Source organism: Phaenicophaeus curvirostris, chromosome 6, assembly GCF_032191515.1.
Source record: "Phaenicophaeus curvirostris isolate KB17595 chromosome 6, BPBGC_Pcur_1.0, whole genome shotgun sequence".
NCBI classification, from domain to species: Eukaryota; Metazoa; Chordata; class Aves; order Cuculiformes; family Cuculidae; genus Phaenicophaeus; species Phaenicophaeus curvirostris.
Window position 1 is genome coordinate 42,442,443 of NC_091397.1, and position 20,199 is coordinate 42,462,641.

Here is a 20,199-nt window from a genome sequence, read left to right on the forward strand (position 1 = left end):
ACTTGTTTTTGTTGAAGTGTTGCTTCCTTGAGTGAATAGTCTATTCTAAACTTTGCTGATAGCCAAACCAAAATAGAAAAAAATAAGTAGTACTCTGCTTTCATGTGCTGTTTTTTCCTGTTTGAAGAACTGTAACCAGATGATTAGAGGAAGAAAATATTATATTAAAAAACCCCAAAACTCAAACAAAAACCAGCCAACCACATCATCTGTTATCCTCTAAGTAATGAATGAATTGTTATGTTTAGAAAATAAAGCTAGTTCCCCAGCACCCACCCCCCACTCATGCTCCCCTGCTGCTTCTTGCTATACTATTTGGAGCACTTCATTGTATGCCATAGCGGTGTTGCTTAGGGGTGTTTTTTGAGATACAGCCAGTTTGTGTTTTACATAGTCTTATTCACTTGACGCTCCTTGTGGATAAAGAGGCAGTAATTGTTGCTTCTTCCATATAATGTAAGAAGTTTCATGTCTTTAAAGGTATGAGTTGCTGGGGGCTCATAACAGAACTGCAAAGACTGTGTGTGAAGTTTCTGAAACCATAACTTAATGTGGAGAAGGACACATTTATGATTGCGCAAATAATTACATGAATCAAATTACAGAAATTAATACTGATAGCTGAATTAACTAGAATTCAACTAAATCAGTAAAAGTAATAAGAACAAATTGATGAAAATTCATTAATGAAATAAATGGAGCAAGCTCTGCTTTACACTTTATAGTACCTTCAATTCATTCATAACGTTGACTACTACTATTTCTCTTCCATTGTCATCACAGAAAGGGGAAATAATGATATTGTGTGACATTTAAATCTATCCAGTCACTCTGGGAAATACATTTGAATTCTATATGTTTACTTTTTATGGTGTTTTAAGTTAATTCCTGGTTTCTTAGTAAGTAGTACAAAATATTTTTGAGTATTATGGGAGAGTATGTTCTTGGTTCATACATGGTCTCAGGGATTGTGTTTTGCAAACTCATGGCATAAAATCTTTAGAAATATCTAAAACTGATTTGAGCTTATTTTGATGTGTTTCTTGTTGATGGCAACACTGAGGTCTCCACTCAATATTTTTTAATATCCCAAATAACATATCTTTTGCATTTATTTTTTTGTTAAGTTTGGGACGATTGTTTTCAGTGAATGGAACTTGAAAAATAATTCTGAAGTGGATAGTTTTCTTCTCTGATGTTTATGGCAGCAACTGTCGTCTTGTTGGGCACACATGCCTGTGATTTCAACACAATTGAGAACTGTATCAGTGCTTTCAATTTATTTTGAATGCTCTTCTGTTTCTGATTTCAGATACTCCTAACAGTTATTCATATCCAAGACAGAGTGTATAATGGGGAGAAAACTGGATCTTTCTGGCTTGACTGATGAAGAAGCAGAGCATGTGCTCCAGGTGGTTCAGCGAGATTTCAGCCTTCGTAAGAAAGAAGAAGAAAGGCTGAGGTAAGAAGAAGAATATGATTAAAAATATTGGTCTCTTTGGATTATTACAAACTGATTTGGGTGAGAAGCCAGAGAACACTGTTTTTCTGGCGTGTTCTATGCATTAATAATCATTCCTGTCACAAAGGCAATACATATCCAAACTCCTCCACAAGAATTCACTTATTGAGTGGTAATTCATATTTGTGTTTAGTCTATCGTGGCCTAAACCACAACAATGGTCTTTAAATCATCAGTGGATGTCACCAGGGTAGAGGCTTAAGCCGTGGCTGACTTCAACAGAAACAGAAGTTTATTTTAAGACAATTTTTTGCTGTCTGTAGTCGTTTCCTTATCTTTATTCAGAAACTTGCCTGTATGCAGACATATGATGGTGAAGAAGTTCAAACCATTTCTTTTTCCCAAAATAATTAATGGAACGTTTTTATCCATTGCACTGAGAAGCTAACTTTATTTTCTGTGATCTATATGCAAAGTAATTGCAAGTGGAAACAAACCAGAAGGAAACAAATGGAACTTGTTGCAAGATCATTTCTTAGCCCAGGAACTTTACTATATAACAAGGGGGGCTACTGACAGAGATCCAGATTTGTAGATGCAATGTTTTTTCTTGTAGTTTTGACAGTATTTCCTTGAATTATTATGTCTGTGTTTTTTTTATAAGTTTCTTTGAACATATCATTATTTATTCTTTAGAATAGTCCAAGTTCTGTATTTATAGTTGGCAAATGCATGCTCTTTTACCATACTACTAGTATCACAGATATCATCTGTTTCTTTTATCACTTTAGCATCAAGCTGAGTTAGCAGAGCAAGAAAATGACTGAAATCAAAGGAAAACTAGGTGTATATATTGCGTGCAGTTGGAACTGGGAGAAATCCTGTCTCTGTCAGTTTCCTGTTACTATTTCCTGAAATTACTTGGAACAGTAGGAACAAGAAAGAAGGCTTGTAAGACTGGCCTAATTCAGTTTTGGCATGCTGTGCAAGTTCTTGCTTGAGTTGGTAGCACAAGCTTGCCGCAGGGAGGAAAGACTGGATTGTAGTGATTATATTTGGTAGTCTTTCACAAAAAAGCCAAGAGATTCTAGAAACAGTTTAAGAAGGATGAGCATGAGGCTTTCTCTGGCTTTTTTTTTTTTTTTTTTCCCATGTGATTGCATACATACCATGTGCAAGCCTAACGCAGTTAACAAATGCTGGGGCATCTTCCCTTTTTGGTACAACTAGAACCTGTAGTGAGAGGAGGAGGGGTGAGAGTGTAAGGCATGCCCACAGAAAATTGGTTGGAAAGCCTGGATAGGTAACCTTTGTTGCTGTTTTTTGTGTTTTACCATTTTGCTGCTGAAGTTTTCCATTAGACTTAACAAGTAAGTGACCACAAGTAGAAAACTGTTGTAAGAAGGGAGGTAAGATCCTGGAAGGTGGGAGAAACATACAGTCTCAACTCAGTTTATGTACGAGTATGTGATTTTTTTTTTTTTTTTTTTTCCTCGAGTGTAGTTCATGTTTTTTGTGATTATTAAAGTATGTTAAGTGCTGCAAATAATAAGCTGTACTGGCAAAGTCAAAGTTCTGAAATATGGGCTGATATTAATATCTGAAGTTAAAGATCCTTAATGACACTAAAGACTGCCAATGAAGTTCAAAGCTTACTTCTGACTTAAAAGGTGACCATATTTTTTTTTTTTTTTGTGGTGCTTCTCCAGTTTTAAAGCATGCAGAGTTAATAGGAAGGGTGTAGCAACACATCTCTTTGTCTTACTATGTAATAGCAAATGTAATCATATAAGAAACTTATACCTCGCTATAGATTAGGGGTTTTTTTTTTTTCAGCCTGTAAGAAAGGAGATTGATTGTTGCCTTGATGTTCTTAGTTCTGTTGCACCAGTTTTTTAGAATGTTGTCAACTGGCAAAGTCTACAGTATAGTTTCACTTTAGAAGTGTTGTCTTTTTAAATGAAAGAACTCACATGTATATTTTGTATATCAGACTTCTGTTAATAAATTTGACATGAAGTTGTATCTGAAGGTTGTTTTTTTCTTCCTGTACGTAGTTTCAGATAGCAGCCTTAGTCTTTGGATGGCATTGTTGAAGCTTTCGTGTGTGATACTTTCTTAAAATAGGATTTCTGTATAATTCTTCATACCATAAGATAGTTTTATTTTTTGTTTGTTTTTTTTCCCCACACAAAGATTTAAGTAGCCGTTTCACAGGTATCTCTCTGAGATTTTTTCCTGTTGGTGGCAATTATTTCTAAAGATCAAGAACTACTTAAGGAGTATATGACTGTTCCCCGATTTAGTGGAAATGAAAGCTAAAAAAACCTTGATGGTTTCAACTTTGCTTGCTAATGACAACTGAAGGGTTAAGTAACTTACTACAAGAAATGAAGTTTATCTTCACTCCTAATAAATATTTTTTAAAATATTATCACAGTTTAGCCCAAACTAGAACAGATAGTAGAGTAAAATGGCAACTGTTTTAGAACTAATATACCAATGTCTTTTACAATATTATAGTTATTACATGTTAATGTATTTTTCTATATTCTGTAAACAAAATAGTAAATGTGTGGAGAAAAGCCATGCTGATCATCTTCATTTTCTGCTGCAAAGCTGTTTTTAATCTTTCTACAGTGAGAACTTTCAGCAGTGTTTCTCTAATTTAAACCTTTCTCCTGACTTTGTTAGTGCTATCAGACAGGCTGCTCCTGTACATTTTGTGAAAAAAATTAGTTGGCTAAAAATAGTAAGGTAACAATAAGATAACCATATGTAAATACTCAGTGGTTGATTTACTATGCCTTGCTCCTTAATATCAGTTCATTTTCATTTTGTGATGTGGCTGTCAGCCTGATATCAGATTAATAATATTTAGTGTTCTTTGTTGCTTGTTCACCCATAATGTTTCTGTTTTGATGATGTGTTTGTTCTGTTCTTTGGCAGTAGCGTTACGTTTTCATTTGCTCCAGCCGTAGTGTAATCATCCGGAGTCACTGAGGCTAAAATTGTAACACAATTGTAGTCCATAATTATTAATGGATGGGCTTGGTTTTCTGTGAACTAGTTGAAGCAGGTAAACTAGGCAGATCCAGCATAATTAGGAAGGTGATCAGTTTAAGTTGCTTGGCATGTGTGCTGAGGGCTAGGCTGAGGCAGTACAATCTTGTGTACGTCACCTCTGCCGCTGAAGCTCTGCAGGCTGTTGCTGGCCTACTGGCACACTAGTAACCATAGCTGGCTTTTTGAGCTAGTTGACTGGACGCACTAATGGTTTGTTTTCTTGTAGGCAGATTTATTTTCTTAATCTTGAATTTCAGACTTCAAGCATCTGCACTTGCTGTGTATTGAATTTTTCAGGCTATCTAATTGCCCCCCCGTTTTTTCTCCTCTGCTACGGGCAAGTTGAGTTCCCCCGTTGTTTTGTTTTTATGATTATCACTGTATTTATAAATCATAAAATCATTGAATGGTTTGGATTGGAAGGAACCATGAAGGCCTTCTAGTCCAACCCCCTGCAGTGAGCAGGGACATCTTCAACCCATCAGGTTGCTCAGAGCCCCATCCAACCTGGCCTTGAATGTTTCCAGGGATGGGGCATACACCATCTCTCTGGACAAAAATGTTTGTCCATTTGTTTCAGGTCAGAAATGCTGAGAGTCAGCGTGTATTAAATAAGTGAAATTATCATTTTACAGGGAAAAAGAATAGATGGATCATCTTATTGTGGTAGATGTTCCCAACTTGTTATGTTTTAGCCATGTGGACAGGTTAAAAGATGGCTGTTCTGATACTTTAACATTCAGAACAACTGCAATGAAACAGAAATTAGAGTGGGGAAAGAGGGGCAGGCATTATGTGTTTGGTGCTGATCAGCTGCCAGCAGAGCAGATGCTTTATCTGTCAGCAGCTACTTTATTTCAGGAGGCCCCGGCCTAGGTGATTCAAGACATCTTCTTATGACCACTGGCTAACAAAATTTCCATTGCTACCTTTAATGCTGAATCAGCCATTTGTATGGTGATATTTTAGTGGTAAACCTTAGACGTGCATTGAGCAGGGACAAAAAATGTTTCTTTGCAGGGGACATGGTTCCCTTTTTTTTGTTTTTTTTAAACCACTGCTCTTAATCACCTGGGAGAATGTATTTACAAGGAAAAATTACTGACCTTCTGGTACCACATGAACATGTGATCATAACACTTTAATCGCTTAATATGATTATGTGGGATCACCGGAGCAGCACAATGGAAACATTGAGAGTCAACTACCAGTGACAGGCGGAAATATAACCAAGTCTTGCCTGAAATTGTGTCCTTCGTAGCTGGGTTGGTGCATATTAGCTTTGCTGTCTTTATTTATGCAGTTGCATTTTCAGTTTTAGTAAAGGCAAACTGCAGTGATTCATGATCAGATCTCCAGGAGCACTCTATTTGCAGAAAAATTGAGGTGTATGCTCACTGGAGAGCCCTCTCTTCCCTAGTTGTTTTGATTTTCTTCTAGTCAAAGAAACGGTAAGGGACTAGAATAGACCGTTGTGTAGAAGACGATGAAATGTTTTTAAATTGAGTTGCTTTTGCCTGCTTTCTTCTTTCTGTTCCTTTTGCTTTGTAGCCCATTGCAAAATGAGTAGATTCATGAAGAGGCTTCTTAAGAAATTTTCATACCTGACAAAACCCAGAAACCAGTTTGACGCTATAGTACAGCATGTGTCATAGGTCTTTTAGTGGATAAAATATTAAACTCCTTCCAACTCCTGTTAATTGAAATATTGTCTGTGTGAGTCATATCAAACTGGCAAAATGCCAAGTCAGACATTTGGGTAGGTGTGCATTCTTGTTCTTCCTTACTGCGTCAGGCTTGTGTCAAATACATTAAATCAAGAAAAAAAAAACAACCAAAAAAAACAACCAAAACCCCCTGTCTGTTTTCTGTTCTCTCCTTGCCTGTAAACAAAGCAATTTTAAAGCTGTTTTTCTAGTTCGGAAGGAACGGGAGATTGATCTCATCATCTCCACAAGCTTCAGGGTTCCAGGAGATGAACTTCTGATCAATATCTTGTTGCTTGAAGTGATTTCATAAGGTCAGCCTGCCTGCCCTTCATGCTGATGAACAGTGTGGGGAGGCACTGTTCTGGTCTTGTGCCTCTTCATTAAGTCCTGAAGGGATCCAGGGAAGGAAGCTATAACATACCACTTCATATTCCTTCTTCTGCACATCAGGCTTGTGAGTAAAGCCACACTGTGCCAATGAGAAGGGTTACTAGCACTTCTTTATGGTATGTCCTGACACATATATTCTTTTCCTGTGATAAAAGGTCTTAGAGTGGTTTACTCCTCCTCTGAGAAAGGTGCTCTTTGTGGTTGCCAAATTAACACAGCTGCACCAGTGCAAGGCTCTGCTGAGCTGTTATAAGTTTAGCGCTCGTATGTATAAACCTATTTTTTCATGCAATGAATGGTTCATCAGTGTCATAGATGAAACTTCTTATGTTATTTTGCTGCTGCTTAGATTTATAAGACATAAGATTAAAATATATATCTAGTGCAGTGCAGCGGTTTCGTGGATGTAAGCATTCATTAACAAGATCAAGAACAAGACATCTACCTATACAGATTATTACCAACGTTGTTACATAATGTTCTAAGATGCATTGAAACCTGTTTCCTAGCTCATACAGGCTATCAGGATTAAGAATTGTCAGTAACTTCAGCTGTGTGCTGGATGTTTTACACTGTTACTGAGTAGGTCTCTCTCAACAGTGGTGTTTAATGTCACAGCTAACTCCTTAGCCATAGTCTCAGGTCAGTATAAATTGCTCATCAAAAAATAGTTAGCAACCTGAATGAATTCTGCATGAAAGCCAGGTAGTAAATGGTTGTTTTGACTGCAGAGTCAGCAAGGATGCACTTTAAAATGCATTTAGAAACTGTTACATGTCCCTGGTTTCAAGAAACATCGATCCAAGAGTGCTTCTTGCTATCAAGTAATCCTGTGTTTGGAATTAGACAAGGAAGTGGGTATCTCAATCATGATACAATATGTCACTTCATGTGCAGAACAATTTAGTTTACTGTGTGCACCCCTTCTTTCTTTAATTTGCCTCAGACTCCCTGCTCTAAGACCTGACACCCATGGTGCAAAGTCAGTGCATAAATTCTGCGGACTCAGCATTGGTCTGTGCTCCTTCTATAATTTACAAGAGAGAAATCAAGGCACTGGAAAGTGTCTGTCATTAGAAGGAAAGAACTTTCAGATGTTTAAGTTATGGATTTGAGTCCAAACATGTTTTGCACAGTTGAGGAAATAATGTCAGGGTACTTCCAAAGAGCAGCTTATGTTTAAGTGCCTCTAAACCCAGTTCTGTGCATCTTGCTTGTGCATCCTTGTGACTATAATGGGAACCCACCATGACTGTCCTGGTCATGTGAATGTCATGTAGATGCTATAGGGAAAGCATGGATGGAACTTATTGATGAGTTATTTGACAAATACAGGACCTCATTCCCCAAACTGTCATTCTTGAATTTTGTGCCAAGTGTTTTAATGCAGGCAATGCCAGATGTGAGTTTTGGCTCTTTTAAAAAGTGTTTGTAAGTGCAGTTTCAACTGAGAGAGAATGCTAGTGAACCAAACACCAAGAAGCATGAGAAAGTATGCCTATGAAAAGGTACAAAAAGAAAATGCCTAATCATAGGGAACATTACAGAAATTTGTGTACAAAGAAATGTCTCAGTTAACGTTTTCAGTACTGGTCAGACCATGGGAGATGTAGCTGAAGTACAGCCCACATATTCTGTGCCAAACTTGCATGACCTGTGGATAAGTATTTAATTATGAAAGCAGTATGATGTTGCAGAGATGTTATAAAACTTGTTGCAGGCTTTTTTGTGGTAATTTGGTCTTTGTTGTGGGTTGTGACTAATCAAATCAACAGCCATAGTTTAGCAAAAAGGAGAATTACTCCTACACGTCACATTTAACAGCTTAGACTGTCCATACACAAGATATCGGAGATTAAATATTGATTTTGCATTGTAGCTATTCATTATCATGAGGCACACTCTCCTTTTTGCTAAACTAGCCCTGCAGTGCAGGAAGGGCTGTTCTCATGTACTGCTGTCTGTACAATTTAGTCCCGCTGAAAATAGTTGCTGAAAATGTTAAATCTTAGGTGTCTTTTGCAGAGGATGTGCTTCACCTTTTTTTCTACAGTAAAGAGATACTAATCTTGTTAAATATGTTACTCTACTAGTTCATCAGAAACCTCTTTATTAAACCTCAATGTTAGTTCATGGGATTTTATTTGCCTAACACCTTCAGATTCTCCAGAACTCTTAATTGTCATGTGCAGCTTCCTACTTAGAGCTGTGCCAGAGGAATGAACTGTGCTTATTAGGGTACCAGTTCTTAGAAATCTGACCTGAGCCTAGGTACCTCTGTCATGAGACGTTCATGAAAAGAGCTACTTTGTAAGTTAAGGTTTTATAAAACTTATGCCAGATTCTTCTCTATTCTACTTCAATCTTAAATGAACCATTACAAACTATGATTGGCTTGCTTTCCAAAAATGCCACAACACATACCTACAGGGGAGCTCAATTTTTAGTGTTTATAAGCATGTTCTACGTTAATGGTAACACTTTCTAACATTTGTTTGTCGCGTGTGTGAAATAACATGGATTTCCTTTTGTTGCCCTTGCAAAAATATTAGTAAAAAAGCAGTAGTGTAACTTAACATGTTAAGCTTTGCATTTTAAATGTTTTAGGCATGCAAGCATTATAAGTTTTTGTATCTCATCTGAGAGTGGTATGCAAGTTAATATACCACAAAGTATTGCTGTAATGGGTGCTACCTAAGTATATGATCTTACCCTATGATAAATGTGAGATAATTACCGTTTACTCTTGAGGGGTATGGTAAGGAGCTTTATGTTTGCTTAAGGGTAGAAGCTAGCAATAGACAGTTACTACAGAGTAATACTGTTCACTGTAATTGAACTTAGGGTAAGTTGTTAATCTACTGTTGCCTTTATTTTGCAGTTGGTGTCTATTTGGCTCTGTATCTGAGATTAGAGCCAGTCTTTGAAATGCACACCAGAGAATGCTATGTAACAGCCTGTTCCTTTATTTTTGATTGGAATGTATTATGATTGGTCAATATATTTGCTTATGCCTGTTTTCCTTTATTGCTTTGATCCTCTGATTCTTCTATTTATTACTGTTAAGACTTAAAGTTTTCCTGAAAGCAGCTGAAATCAAACATACATTCTTTTTTCCTTTTTGTTCTATGGTACTTAGTAAAATTCAGAATGAGTAATATAATTTTGCTATTACTGTTGACTACTATCCAGACTCCCTGAAGAAAAAGATACCAATCTCCATATAGAGGTGGTTTGCAACAGGATTAGTATCTTCAGAAATCATAGTAGGTTTTCATTAATGCGGTTCTTCAGTGTATTACAAGGATGTAAACCTAATATAACCTTATGACTGTGGTTCTTGGTACTATTTGGATTATAACTTGGTTAGTAAATATTGGAGGATACAGGCTGCAAATATTGGTGTTCCTGCAGCAATTCCAGCTTGAAAGGATATTCTGAATTTAGCTAGTTTTTGTCAAGCACATTGGAAGTGAAATAATGTGGAAACAGCACAGGACTCAATGTTTGCATCTCAATCAAAAGAACTTTTAATCAAGAAGCAATTAAAAGAGAAGCCTGTTGGAGGTGGCAGGGATTTAATCAAATTTTTCTACTGTTCAGAAACACTTCGGTGTGAGACATAACAAAAATCTCTGATATCCCTCTTGGCTGCTGCAGACTTTGTCAGTAAAGGTGGCTGATAATGTGCTGGGGATCTCTCTTCTCCCTTCAGTTTTCATGAAAGCATGATGAACTTCTCCATTTTGTTGTGAGCATAACGCTGGGAGGGAGGGGTTCTTTGTATCGTGACAGCAGACCTGTCATTAACAGGAGGGCGGTACCTTAGCTTTGCTCCTGCAGTCCTATGGTTTTTACATAGTTCTTCAGCCTGTGGGAGGTGATGGGTTTCTTGGTTCTGTTTTGACTTTGGCGGGTTTTTTCCTTTTACTTTCCTGTATAAGAAAATAAAATAAGCTTGTGTTCTTCTAGTAGGAATGTTGAAAATGTGGTTAATTTTGAAGGTTTTGTTGTAACTGCATTTAGGCTGTCAGTCATCCTGGAGGCAATACTGTAGCTATTTTCCATTATCTTTGTCACAGAAAAGAATCAAACTGTCTTTTCAATCAGTGTCTCTTCAGGTGATGGTGAGATGTCACCTGTGATTCTGTCTCTTGAAAATTTTATTTTAGTGGATTGTGGTCTAATAGGAAAATAGTGAAATACTTGAATGATAGATATGGAGTATCTTTGTTAGGCGGCTGTAATCTAAGTAATGTTGTCAGTAGAGAAGAAATCTGTTCTGTGCCATAAGATACCATTTGAAGTTTCTATGTGCCCCATAAGTATTGCCTGTTAGTTTATCACTGTTATATTATTGCATGCAGCTGCATTTAGTGCATGAGTGGAACATGAATTTGTGTTTAATGTATAGCTACTTGATCATCTAGATAAAGAAAAAAATAATTTTACTGTAATTAAAATTACTGTGACTCTGTAATTTTTACCTTTCATATTTTACACATTTTGATTTTTGAGAACAGTTCTTTAATGCTGATGTAAAACTTAGTTACCCAGTACAATCTGTGAACTGACAGATTTGTTCTGTGGTAGGTGGTGAATCTATGTAGCTTTAAGCTTAAAAAAATGGCTCTGGAGCAGCTTATGTATCAGTCCAGGACTGGTGAATTGTCCGTGTCTCAACAGTGGCCTGATAATTTTTTTTCCTTCTGCCATCTGGACTTTCATTGATTTGTCTTTATAAACTTTGATGATTATTATTATTTACTAGTAGTGTATTGCAATATACTAATAATATATTGAATACTAACTATTAAGCACAACCAACGTTGGCAAAGTGTGCTTTCAAAGTGCCAGAGCAGGTGAGAAATTTTATGAAGATAGTCTGAGGTATAAAAGGTTTATAAAAAGTCAGAGACATAGCTTCATATTTGCTATTACTACAAGTTACACTTACAGCTCGCCAAAGGTGCAAACAGGAGACTTGAAAATCTAGGTTATGACATCTACATGGCCCAACTTCAGAGGGGCCGGACACTTTAGGTTGAATTAACTTTTATGTGTTTGGAGTAGTGGAAAAAACACTGAGTCTTTTGAATGGCAGTTCTGTCAGCCAGCTCTAACGTGTGTTTTCTTGGCTTGGATCACATCAGTTGTCTGTAACAAACTGCTGGAAGGTTTTTAATATTTTGCAGTGGGTCTAAGGAGGAATAACCTTTATACTCTTTGTTTGCCAAACTCTCAATTTAGTTCCAGGCTGATATTTTTATCTTCTTGCATTCTGAATAAAAATGAGTACGGAAAACGGGTATTAATAGCACAAAAGGAAATAATTTTTCTTTCTAGTCAAACCAAATATTATTCTAGTCCTTAACACAGTCTACAACAATCAAAAACCGTTCTCCTGGCCAGCAGTTCTCTCAAATTTCATTTGTCTTTAATCAATTGAAGAAGTTGTTCCAGGCACTTTCAAGCTAAGCCTATCTGCCCTTGGGTAATGTAGAAAGATGCGGCACCCCATTTAATCAACTTAAGACTCAGTTTCATAAAAGAAAGGACAGCAACTCCATCATCCCCTGAAAACAGAAATTCACTCTGTGCACTTTTCAGGAGCACATTTCCTTGATTAACTTGATAGCATTGACACTTTTTATGATTGCAGAGGTTGTTTTAAAGCACGCACACCCCCTGTGCCCACTGCCCAGTTCCATATTTAATAACAGCAGTACACCTTGGAAACAATAGTGATTCCTGCTACGAATGACAATGGGAACTGTTGGGATTCAGCAGTTAAGCAGTCTTGCAGACTATTGAGCAGGGAATTCCCAACAACAGGTCTCTATGTTAAAACGTTCTTCTAGGCAAACAGACCAAGCCAAACAACACCTACTTTGAATAAATTGGTGAAGAGGATACTGTTGCAAAAGGAGCATGTGACTGTCTGATGTCATTCCTTTGAGCAGAAATGATGAGCTTATGTATGTTATCTTGGTATCGCAGTCATTGCTACTTTAGCATCGATTATCAATGTTAGCATTAATTACCATTAATGTGATGAGTAGTTCAGCAGTACATAATTGTTGTGTATGTGAACAGGCAGGCATCTTGGAAACTGTGATGATGCTTTTTTTTCATTCAGTGAAGACATCTTCCAACACTAATGTTTGCCACAGAAGAGTAATCTCAGAAATCTGGCAAAGCATTTTGGGCATATCTTTGATTTATCAACATTTAACTTAGTGTGGTGGGATTTTCCTTTGATTCACTTGCTTCAGCATTTTAGAAGACTTTGTAATGGTGCTTGGGGTTATCCGAGACAAGGGAGAGTGGGAAGAGAGGGGGAAGAAGAAGGAATATCGTGGAAGCCACTGTTACTGGTGAAATCAAATGCTGATGTTCACTTTACCCTGCTTACGTTCTCATGATTCGGCTGCCTCTAGTATGATTTACAAATCTAGCTCAGTTGGCTTTGCATGGAGAAAACTCCTCTTCAGTTGCAAACAAATGATTTGTTTTAGCTAACAGCACTTAGCACAAAGGATTTAAAGTCAAGACTTAGTCTCTGTCTTTCTGAAAAATAAGCCAAACAGCAAGGCCCTATAACTCTAAGACATGTGTGCATTTAAGTCTTTACATTTTGGGAATCTATTCCTATCTCCTCCTACCTATCATTCTAGATGCCTAATGTAGCAAAAACTTGAGACTGAAACAGCTTGCCATAGAGATGTTAATGGATAATAACTTTCATGAAGCAGTCAGAAATTGGATAGCAGAAATCATAAGCACTGTATCTTTTTATATGCTGCCAGTCTGTGAAAAAACAAACATCCTCCACAGATTTTTGTGATTAGAAAATATGTCACGGGTTCAGAGTAGTTATATTTGAATGTTGCAATCTTCTGACTAAAACATCACCTGATACCTTATGTTTGAATATATTAAATTTATAATTATGACTTTTGTATTTGGGAATGCAGCAGAAAAGTTTGAGGATGCAAAGAGCTTCCCAGACCTCTCTCTCTCTCAATCTGAGCAATTTACTTAGGGAAGAGATGAATTCAAGTCCTTTATTTCTGGTAGAAGAGTTAGGTCTTCCAGAGAACACGTGGAATTTTATGAAGGGGCTGAATGAATAGTACTTTTGATTTCTTTGCATCTCTTAGTAGTTGGTCAGTAGAACTCCTTAGGCATAGATCAAAAGCTATATAGCAATCTAAAAAGCTGCTTATGAAGGGCTCACATTATTTAATGTTTCGAATGACTTGTACTGACTTATCTGAGGTAACTGCCCAGTAGCAATGCAGCGCAGCCTTTTCTGTTAACAGTAAAACTTTGGTTGCGTAATAGATGTTATAGATTCATTTCCACCATTACTTCAATTTGAAATGCTCTCTGTACAGAGATTAAAAATTAAATTAGAAGGCTAGGTTAAAAACAAATAAACCTGAAATACAAGATCATACTGGATGATTTGCCAATCATCATTCATCATGTAGAGTCATGTAGCTCCTTCTCAAAATCAAGGTATTATGAAACATTTAATAAATGTTTTAGAAGACTTTGCATTTAGGGACCTTATTTCTCTAGATGAAATTTCAGTGGAGTGCTGAATAGCTTCTCTACTAATACGGATCAATGCATATTGTAAGGATCTTCTCTTTCTTTGTTTCTAAGTATTTTAGTGCTTTACAAAACTTTAAATTATGTTGTGTTCATTTTCCTACCTGAGTTGTGAGCTATTATTTACTGACTCATTTGATTTGATCACACGTGATGTGCTTCCTAGAAAATATTTAAGGTTTGCTTTAATTGATAAGCCAATGTTTTGAAGATTGCACATACTGTTACAGCTTTGAAGTTTGAGACAGTAAGGCTTTTTCTATGGCCATAATAAACCACACAGTGGTGTTTATTATGGAACATTTGGATTACATAATTGCTCCCTCTGTTATTCGTGTCAGAAAAGGCAGTGAAAAGATTATTTGTAAACAGAACTCACATTTAGCCCTGATGATAAGGTATAAACAAAGCTGATGATGTGCCCTGGCAGAAGTTATTTGATAGAGGGTCCATTTACCCTCCGCATTTTGCAAAACTTGGTGAAAGTACCCCAAAAACTGAGTGGAAAGGGAGCCTAGCAGAGTGACCATCTGAGAGGGAACTTGTATGATGAGCAGCTGCCATTAAAGCAGAAAAGCCTAATGTTTACTGAGGATCAGAACCCAGCTGCCTTTTGGCACTGCAGTGATCCTGGCTGTTGGTATAGACCACCGTTGCTGTAGGAACTTTCACCTTGTACAAGGAATGTCTCAGCTGGCACTGAGCTTGTGTCAGGGTGCTCTTGGAATCCTGCCTCTTCTTTGGCTCATGAAACATGTGGTGGGGGGAGAAAAATTGCACTCTTCTTGCTGAAATGAGTATCTGTGTACACAGATAATATTATATGGGGTCTTGAAGCTCTTCTGTGTGATACCAGAACAGGCTCTCAAGTCTGTCTGCCTTATCTTCGGGAAATGAGGGAGGTAGTTTCATGGCCTTTGACTGACTGCAATTTAGCAAGGTGTAGCAGATATGATCATATTTGACTGAATGAGATTCTTTAATGTACACCTGGCTCAAAAAACTTAAATGTAAAAATGCTTATTTAAAGTCCAGTGTTTACTGTTTTTTGGTGTTCTATTATCAAATGTGTTCTCTAACCCCTTAATAGTAACTCTGCAAACTTTAGCGCTGCTGCAAACGTTGAGCCAAGTTCTTTTAATTTCATGCCTTACTGCCCTGCGGAAGTCCCTGCAGTACTAGTGAGATGGGAAGTATTGCTTGCAGCCTTTTCATCACTAGTAGAGTTGCATGATTGTGAGTAATTAGATTTTTATTTTTTTTGTAAAATATTGCACAAGAAGTAATATAACCATCTGTATTTCAATTTAGCAGTGTTGTATCTTCAGGACTTCTGAGGAATAAGAAATTATATACCGATTTTTATCTAACAAGTATGACTTTGAATACTGGGAGAGAGTCTGCATCTTAAAAAAAATTTAGGAGAATTATGTTTCAGTTCAAGTTAATGTTTCCTGAACCATCATCCTGCAAACCTGTCCCTGGGTTACTAACACTTCAAAAGTTAAAACTTTAAGGCACATTGAGCCTTTAATTTAAGCCCTGATACTTAGTAATTTTTTTAATATTTTTAGTTTTCATGGGTTAGATAGAAATCAAATACCATTTCTATGTCTGTTAGCTAAAATAAGCCTTTCATGTGAAGGGCTTTAGCTTTCATTATAGAACTAGATCTTTAATAGTTAGTGGATTGGGATGATGGCTATTTGTCTTTTGCCCCATCCATTTACTACTGTCACTTGAATGTTAACAATAAAGAACTAAATTGTTCCTTGAAATGCAGATATTAGTCGATTACAAACATGCATATAGTGGACAGTACTCCTTTGCTTTAGCTGGTTTGCACTAGTGTTGATGGATAATGTGTCATTAGCTTTTGTTGCAAAAGGTGAATTTGGTATTAAAATAGTAACAGTGAAGTAGGGTTTGAAGGACTTTGCTAATGTTTGTCTCATGCAAGAAACAAAGTCAAGAGCCATCTGATATTGCAGATTGTACTGTAAATACTTTGCATGAGTTGTGGGATTTTTAATTTCTGGATTCATCATAAGGATTTGGTAAGCATTTATGTGAAATATGTTTAGCTTTTGTCTTTCATGTTTTTCTTCTGAACACTGATTTATTCTGTGATTGACATTGTAATCTGCCATAAAATTTTTGTGTATATACTGTGCAGTAAATTGTTGTAGAGAAAGTTGCAAGTGGTGACTTACAGTTGAAAGTGCCTCAGAATCTATATTCCTTAGGAATTTTTAATATACATCCTTACTGTTTGATTATATTTAGGCTATGAAAAAAAATGTCCTATGTTTGGGTTTGTGAAGTAGTAACAGGATGAGGAGCTACACGTTTTTTTTTCCCCTCTTTTTCCTGTTTTTGTAATACAAAGGAGAATATGCTCCTCATTCCTTTTTCTTCTCTCTCTTTCCCTGGTATGTAAGGATGATACTATTGTGTTCTCCTCTGTTTTATGCTTTGGGCAAATGTAATGTTTGTATCTCTGGTCCACTATACCTCTTTGTTAACAAATTTGGTAACAGATTTGTTTGTTGTCTAATTACCAAACATAGCAATGAAATATAATTATTGTATTGACATCTGACATTGAGGCAGTGGTTCAGCATTCTGTGTAGTTGTTGTCACCTTTTAAATAAATCTATAAGGGTATTTACCTAGCTAAGGGATAATACTGTAAAAGCTTCATTGCTCATCTGAAGGGACCTTTAGATGGCTGAAGTCTTTATCCTCATCAGCAAATTAATATTTGAATAAGTTTATCTGCTTATATAAAATAAATGGTTTGAAGCTGAGTCGCTAAAATGCCCTCACTGTTCTGGCAAGGGACAGGCATCCACTTGAAATTTCTTGAAGCATTGCCATGGCCACTTTTCCAGCTTGACAGAAGGAGGAGAGGGATCAATCTCCTTGGCCAAGCCACTGTGTCAGGTACAAAACAAAGCTCTATTTGCTCAGTTGCATATTCTCCTTCTTGCCAGTTGGTCTGGTATGGTTTCATTAATTATGGACTGAAGAGAGTAGAACATAGATGATTTGGGTAAATGTTTCCCAGTAATGAAGAGATGAAAGAGTCTTCTTGTCACCTGCCTGTCTGCCTAGTGGTAGGAATTTGAGAAAACACTTGTAGGAGAGGCCTTTCTTGCCTTAACTCCCAATTGTACTGACCTCCTTCCAAGGTTGTTTTTTTTCCTTACATGCCAGTTCATTGGTTGTGTTGACTGAAAGATATGGGTCATAATCTTTTAAGACCATCAGCATGCTTTTGTTTGTACCTCTTGCTTAGGGAATACCTGCTCTGGGCAGTACAGCTAGCAGAGACCACAGTTGGTAAGGCTGTGCAGTGGTACCAGGTCCTACCAAGCCAACCCAGGGTCTTCAGGCTGAAAGGGGATGATCTGTCCCTGCAGGGCTTATCAGTTTCCAGGCAGCACAGGACTAGAGTGTTTCTGGGGTCAAGTGAGTCCATTGTGTTTCTTATTGCACTCCAGTATAGATGCAATGTAACAAAACCATGTGCAAAGCACCTACTAGAGCCTGCAACAGAGAACCAACCACTTGCTTTCATATAAATTGCACTTCCCTATAATTGTATGTAAGGGAGAAGTTAAATCATTCAGTACTGTCAACCCAGGTATTAAAAATACAACCCACCCTCCTGTAAATAATTTCTCAGACTTCTGGTTGAAATGATAGATGCAAATTTCACTTTATTTGCATTTTGGAAGGCAAAAGTTGTTAATCTTACTTGTTAAGCTCAAGGATAGTGTTCTCTACCGTGCATGGTTAAAAAAAAAAACCCAAAGAAGCACAACACCCACCGCACCCCCTAAAAAAACCCTCACAAAATACACCCAACCAAAAAAGAAACAGTTTATCTGAACCTTGAAGTGTTTGGAGCTGTACACTATTTGACTTGTCTTTAGGCAAGTAGGATTTTGCTTTTTAGCACCCTTTCAGAAACACTTTGGGAAGATAAATACAACAAAAATATAATGTAACTTTCCCATTTTGTATTTGTCTCATCTTGTTCTACAAGAATTTGAAAAGCATCACAGCTTTAAATAACCTATTCCTGATCTAGTAAAAATGAACGTCTACTCTGTATGTGAACACTAAAACATCGCTGATTTTTATAAAATGTTTATTATTGTAAGCAGTATATGTGGACTTACATTAGTTGCTTTAATATAATTCATTTTGACAACTGTAAGCTGCTCATTCAGCTGGAAGGACAGACCTTTATGGCTTACCAGCGAAGTCTTTTAATTTGGTGAACTTACCACAACTAAGTAGCACAGTGATAAATTGGTTCCAGTATATTAAGCTGCCAAGTATGGTACAGTGGTCTCCTTTTGAAACACGAGTCGCACATGCCTAGTGGGAATAAATGCAGGATCTTTCAGGGTTATTTAAGTTCTATAAAATCCCCTGTAATGGATTTTATAGTACTGGAGGGACTATTGGTGACAGAGGCATTGGTCTGAGGGAGGTCAGAAAGGTTGCTTTGTTTGGGGGAAATAAGCTTACTCCAAGCTGAGTGTGCTGTTTGTTTTCCCCATCCCCCACAACTTACTCTTAAACCAGATTTCCGATAGTACCTTTTCCTGTAAAATGTGTACTGGGAGAGTTTTGTAGTAACTGGAATGGCAGTGTTTCACAAGACAAACACAGCCTTCACACTTCTGAAATGTTAGCGTAATTGCTGTTTATTTCCATGGATGTTTTCTGATTGCTATTGCAGCAGTGCTGCTTTGTCCTCAACTCTCTCAGCTGATCTCACTGCGAAGTTCTGAAAAATCCTCTTTGCACTGTATGTCCAGTTCTTACCTGTTCTTGATTATTCTGTGTGTACTTTCGGTCTGTCTCCCCACCATTTATCTGCATGTTTGAACCTCTTCTTTCCTGTGCCTTTTGGCATGAGTTAAGAAGTAGGGTTGAGCCTGTCCAAGAGCTAGGTGTACTTTTCTCACTGTAGCTGAAAGGCAGCTCTAGTACAGCATTGATAGTGTTACATTTCATTTTAAGTTGGTTGTGCTGTTAGCTTCCACACTTCTTGCACCAATCCAAAAGTGGTTTCAACTTTACCCCGCCTCAGGGAAGTGTAGGGTAGAGGAACAAGTCTGTTCTTGTGCGTCTTTGCTCCTGCTCTGAAACTGGCAGCACTACCTGCTTCTGAACTGTGCTGCTTCTTGGAGGTCTCCCATATGGTTACTGACCCTTTGTAAAAGAATTTGAAACAGGGCAGAATTGAAGTAGATAGAGGAGAACCTAGGAACCAGTATAAGCACCCTGGGAAAAAACGCTGATCCTTTTCTAATAGACTTGCAAGCTTAGCTGAGCACATTCTCGACCTGAGGAAACCAACATGGTTCTATGGGTACAAAGACTGTAGCTGGGAAGAGACCAAGGGATTAGCTGAGTACAGTGACCTGGGCTTCAGCCTGAGCCTTCCTGAGAATGTGTTGGGTTTTATTTTAGCCTCACGAATTTGAGTTAGAACTTTGGCATTTCTTGAAATAAGCTTGTGTATCTGGTTTAACAGAGGCTTGTTCTTGCTCTTTGTAGTGTTAGTAAAAGCCAAAGGTTTAATCTTGAAGACAAACTCTCTGGAACTATGCACCTATGTAGATTTGTCAGCTTTAATCCTGTATGAGACCTTCTCAGCAAAGCATAAAAGGACTATTGTTACTGCCTTGGCTGGTGGTTGTTGCACATTATAACAATGGGTCTAGTGATTTTTAAACTTGAGGTTTTTATTTTTTATGTATGTGAAAAGAGTTATGTCGGTGAGCTATCAGCTCTATTTTTAACTTGATGAAATAATATATAAACAAATATGATGTGTTTGCATTGCCACCTTCCAAATGAAGGATATTCAGTTAATAAAATACATAAATAAAAGTTGATGTGGCGGCTCCCGGCAGAAAGTGAAAG

At 37.3% G+C, this 20,199-nt stretch overlaps 1 protein-coding gene across 4 annotated transcripts in view; it reads left to right on the forward strand.

Annotated features, from left to right (window-relative positions):
* Positions 1–20,199, forward strand: part of MYRIP (myosin VIIA and Rab interacting protein) — a 224,647-nt gene that overhangs the window by 15,753 nt on the left and 188,695 nt on the right. For all 4 annotated transcript variants that reach the window (XM_069859969.1, XM_069859968.1, XM_069859972.1 and 1 more), the window contains exon 2: positions 1,313–1,462. In XM_069859969.1, the coding sequence (XP_069716070.1) occupies positions 1,353–1,462 (110 nt within the window). In that variant the 5' untranslated portion in view covers positions 1,313–1,352. The remainder of the gene's footprint in view (positions 1–1,312; positions 1,463–20,199) is intronic.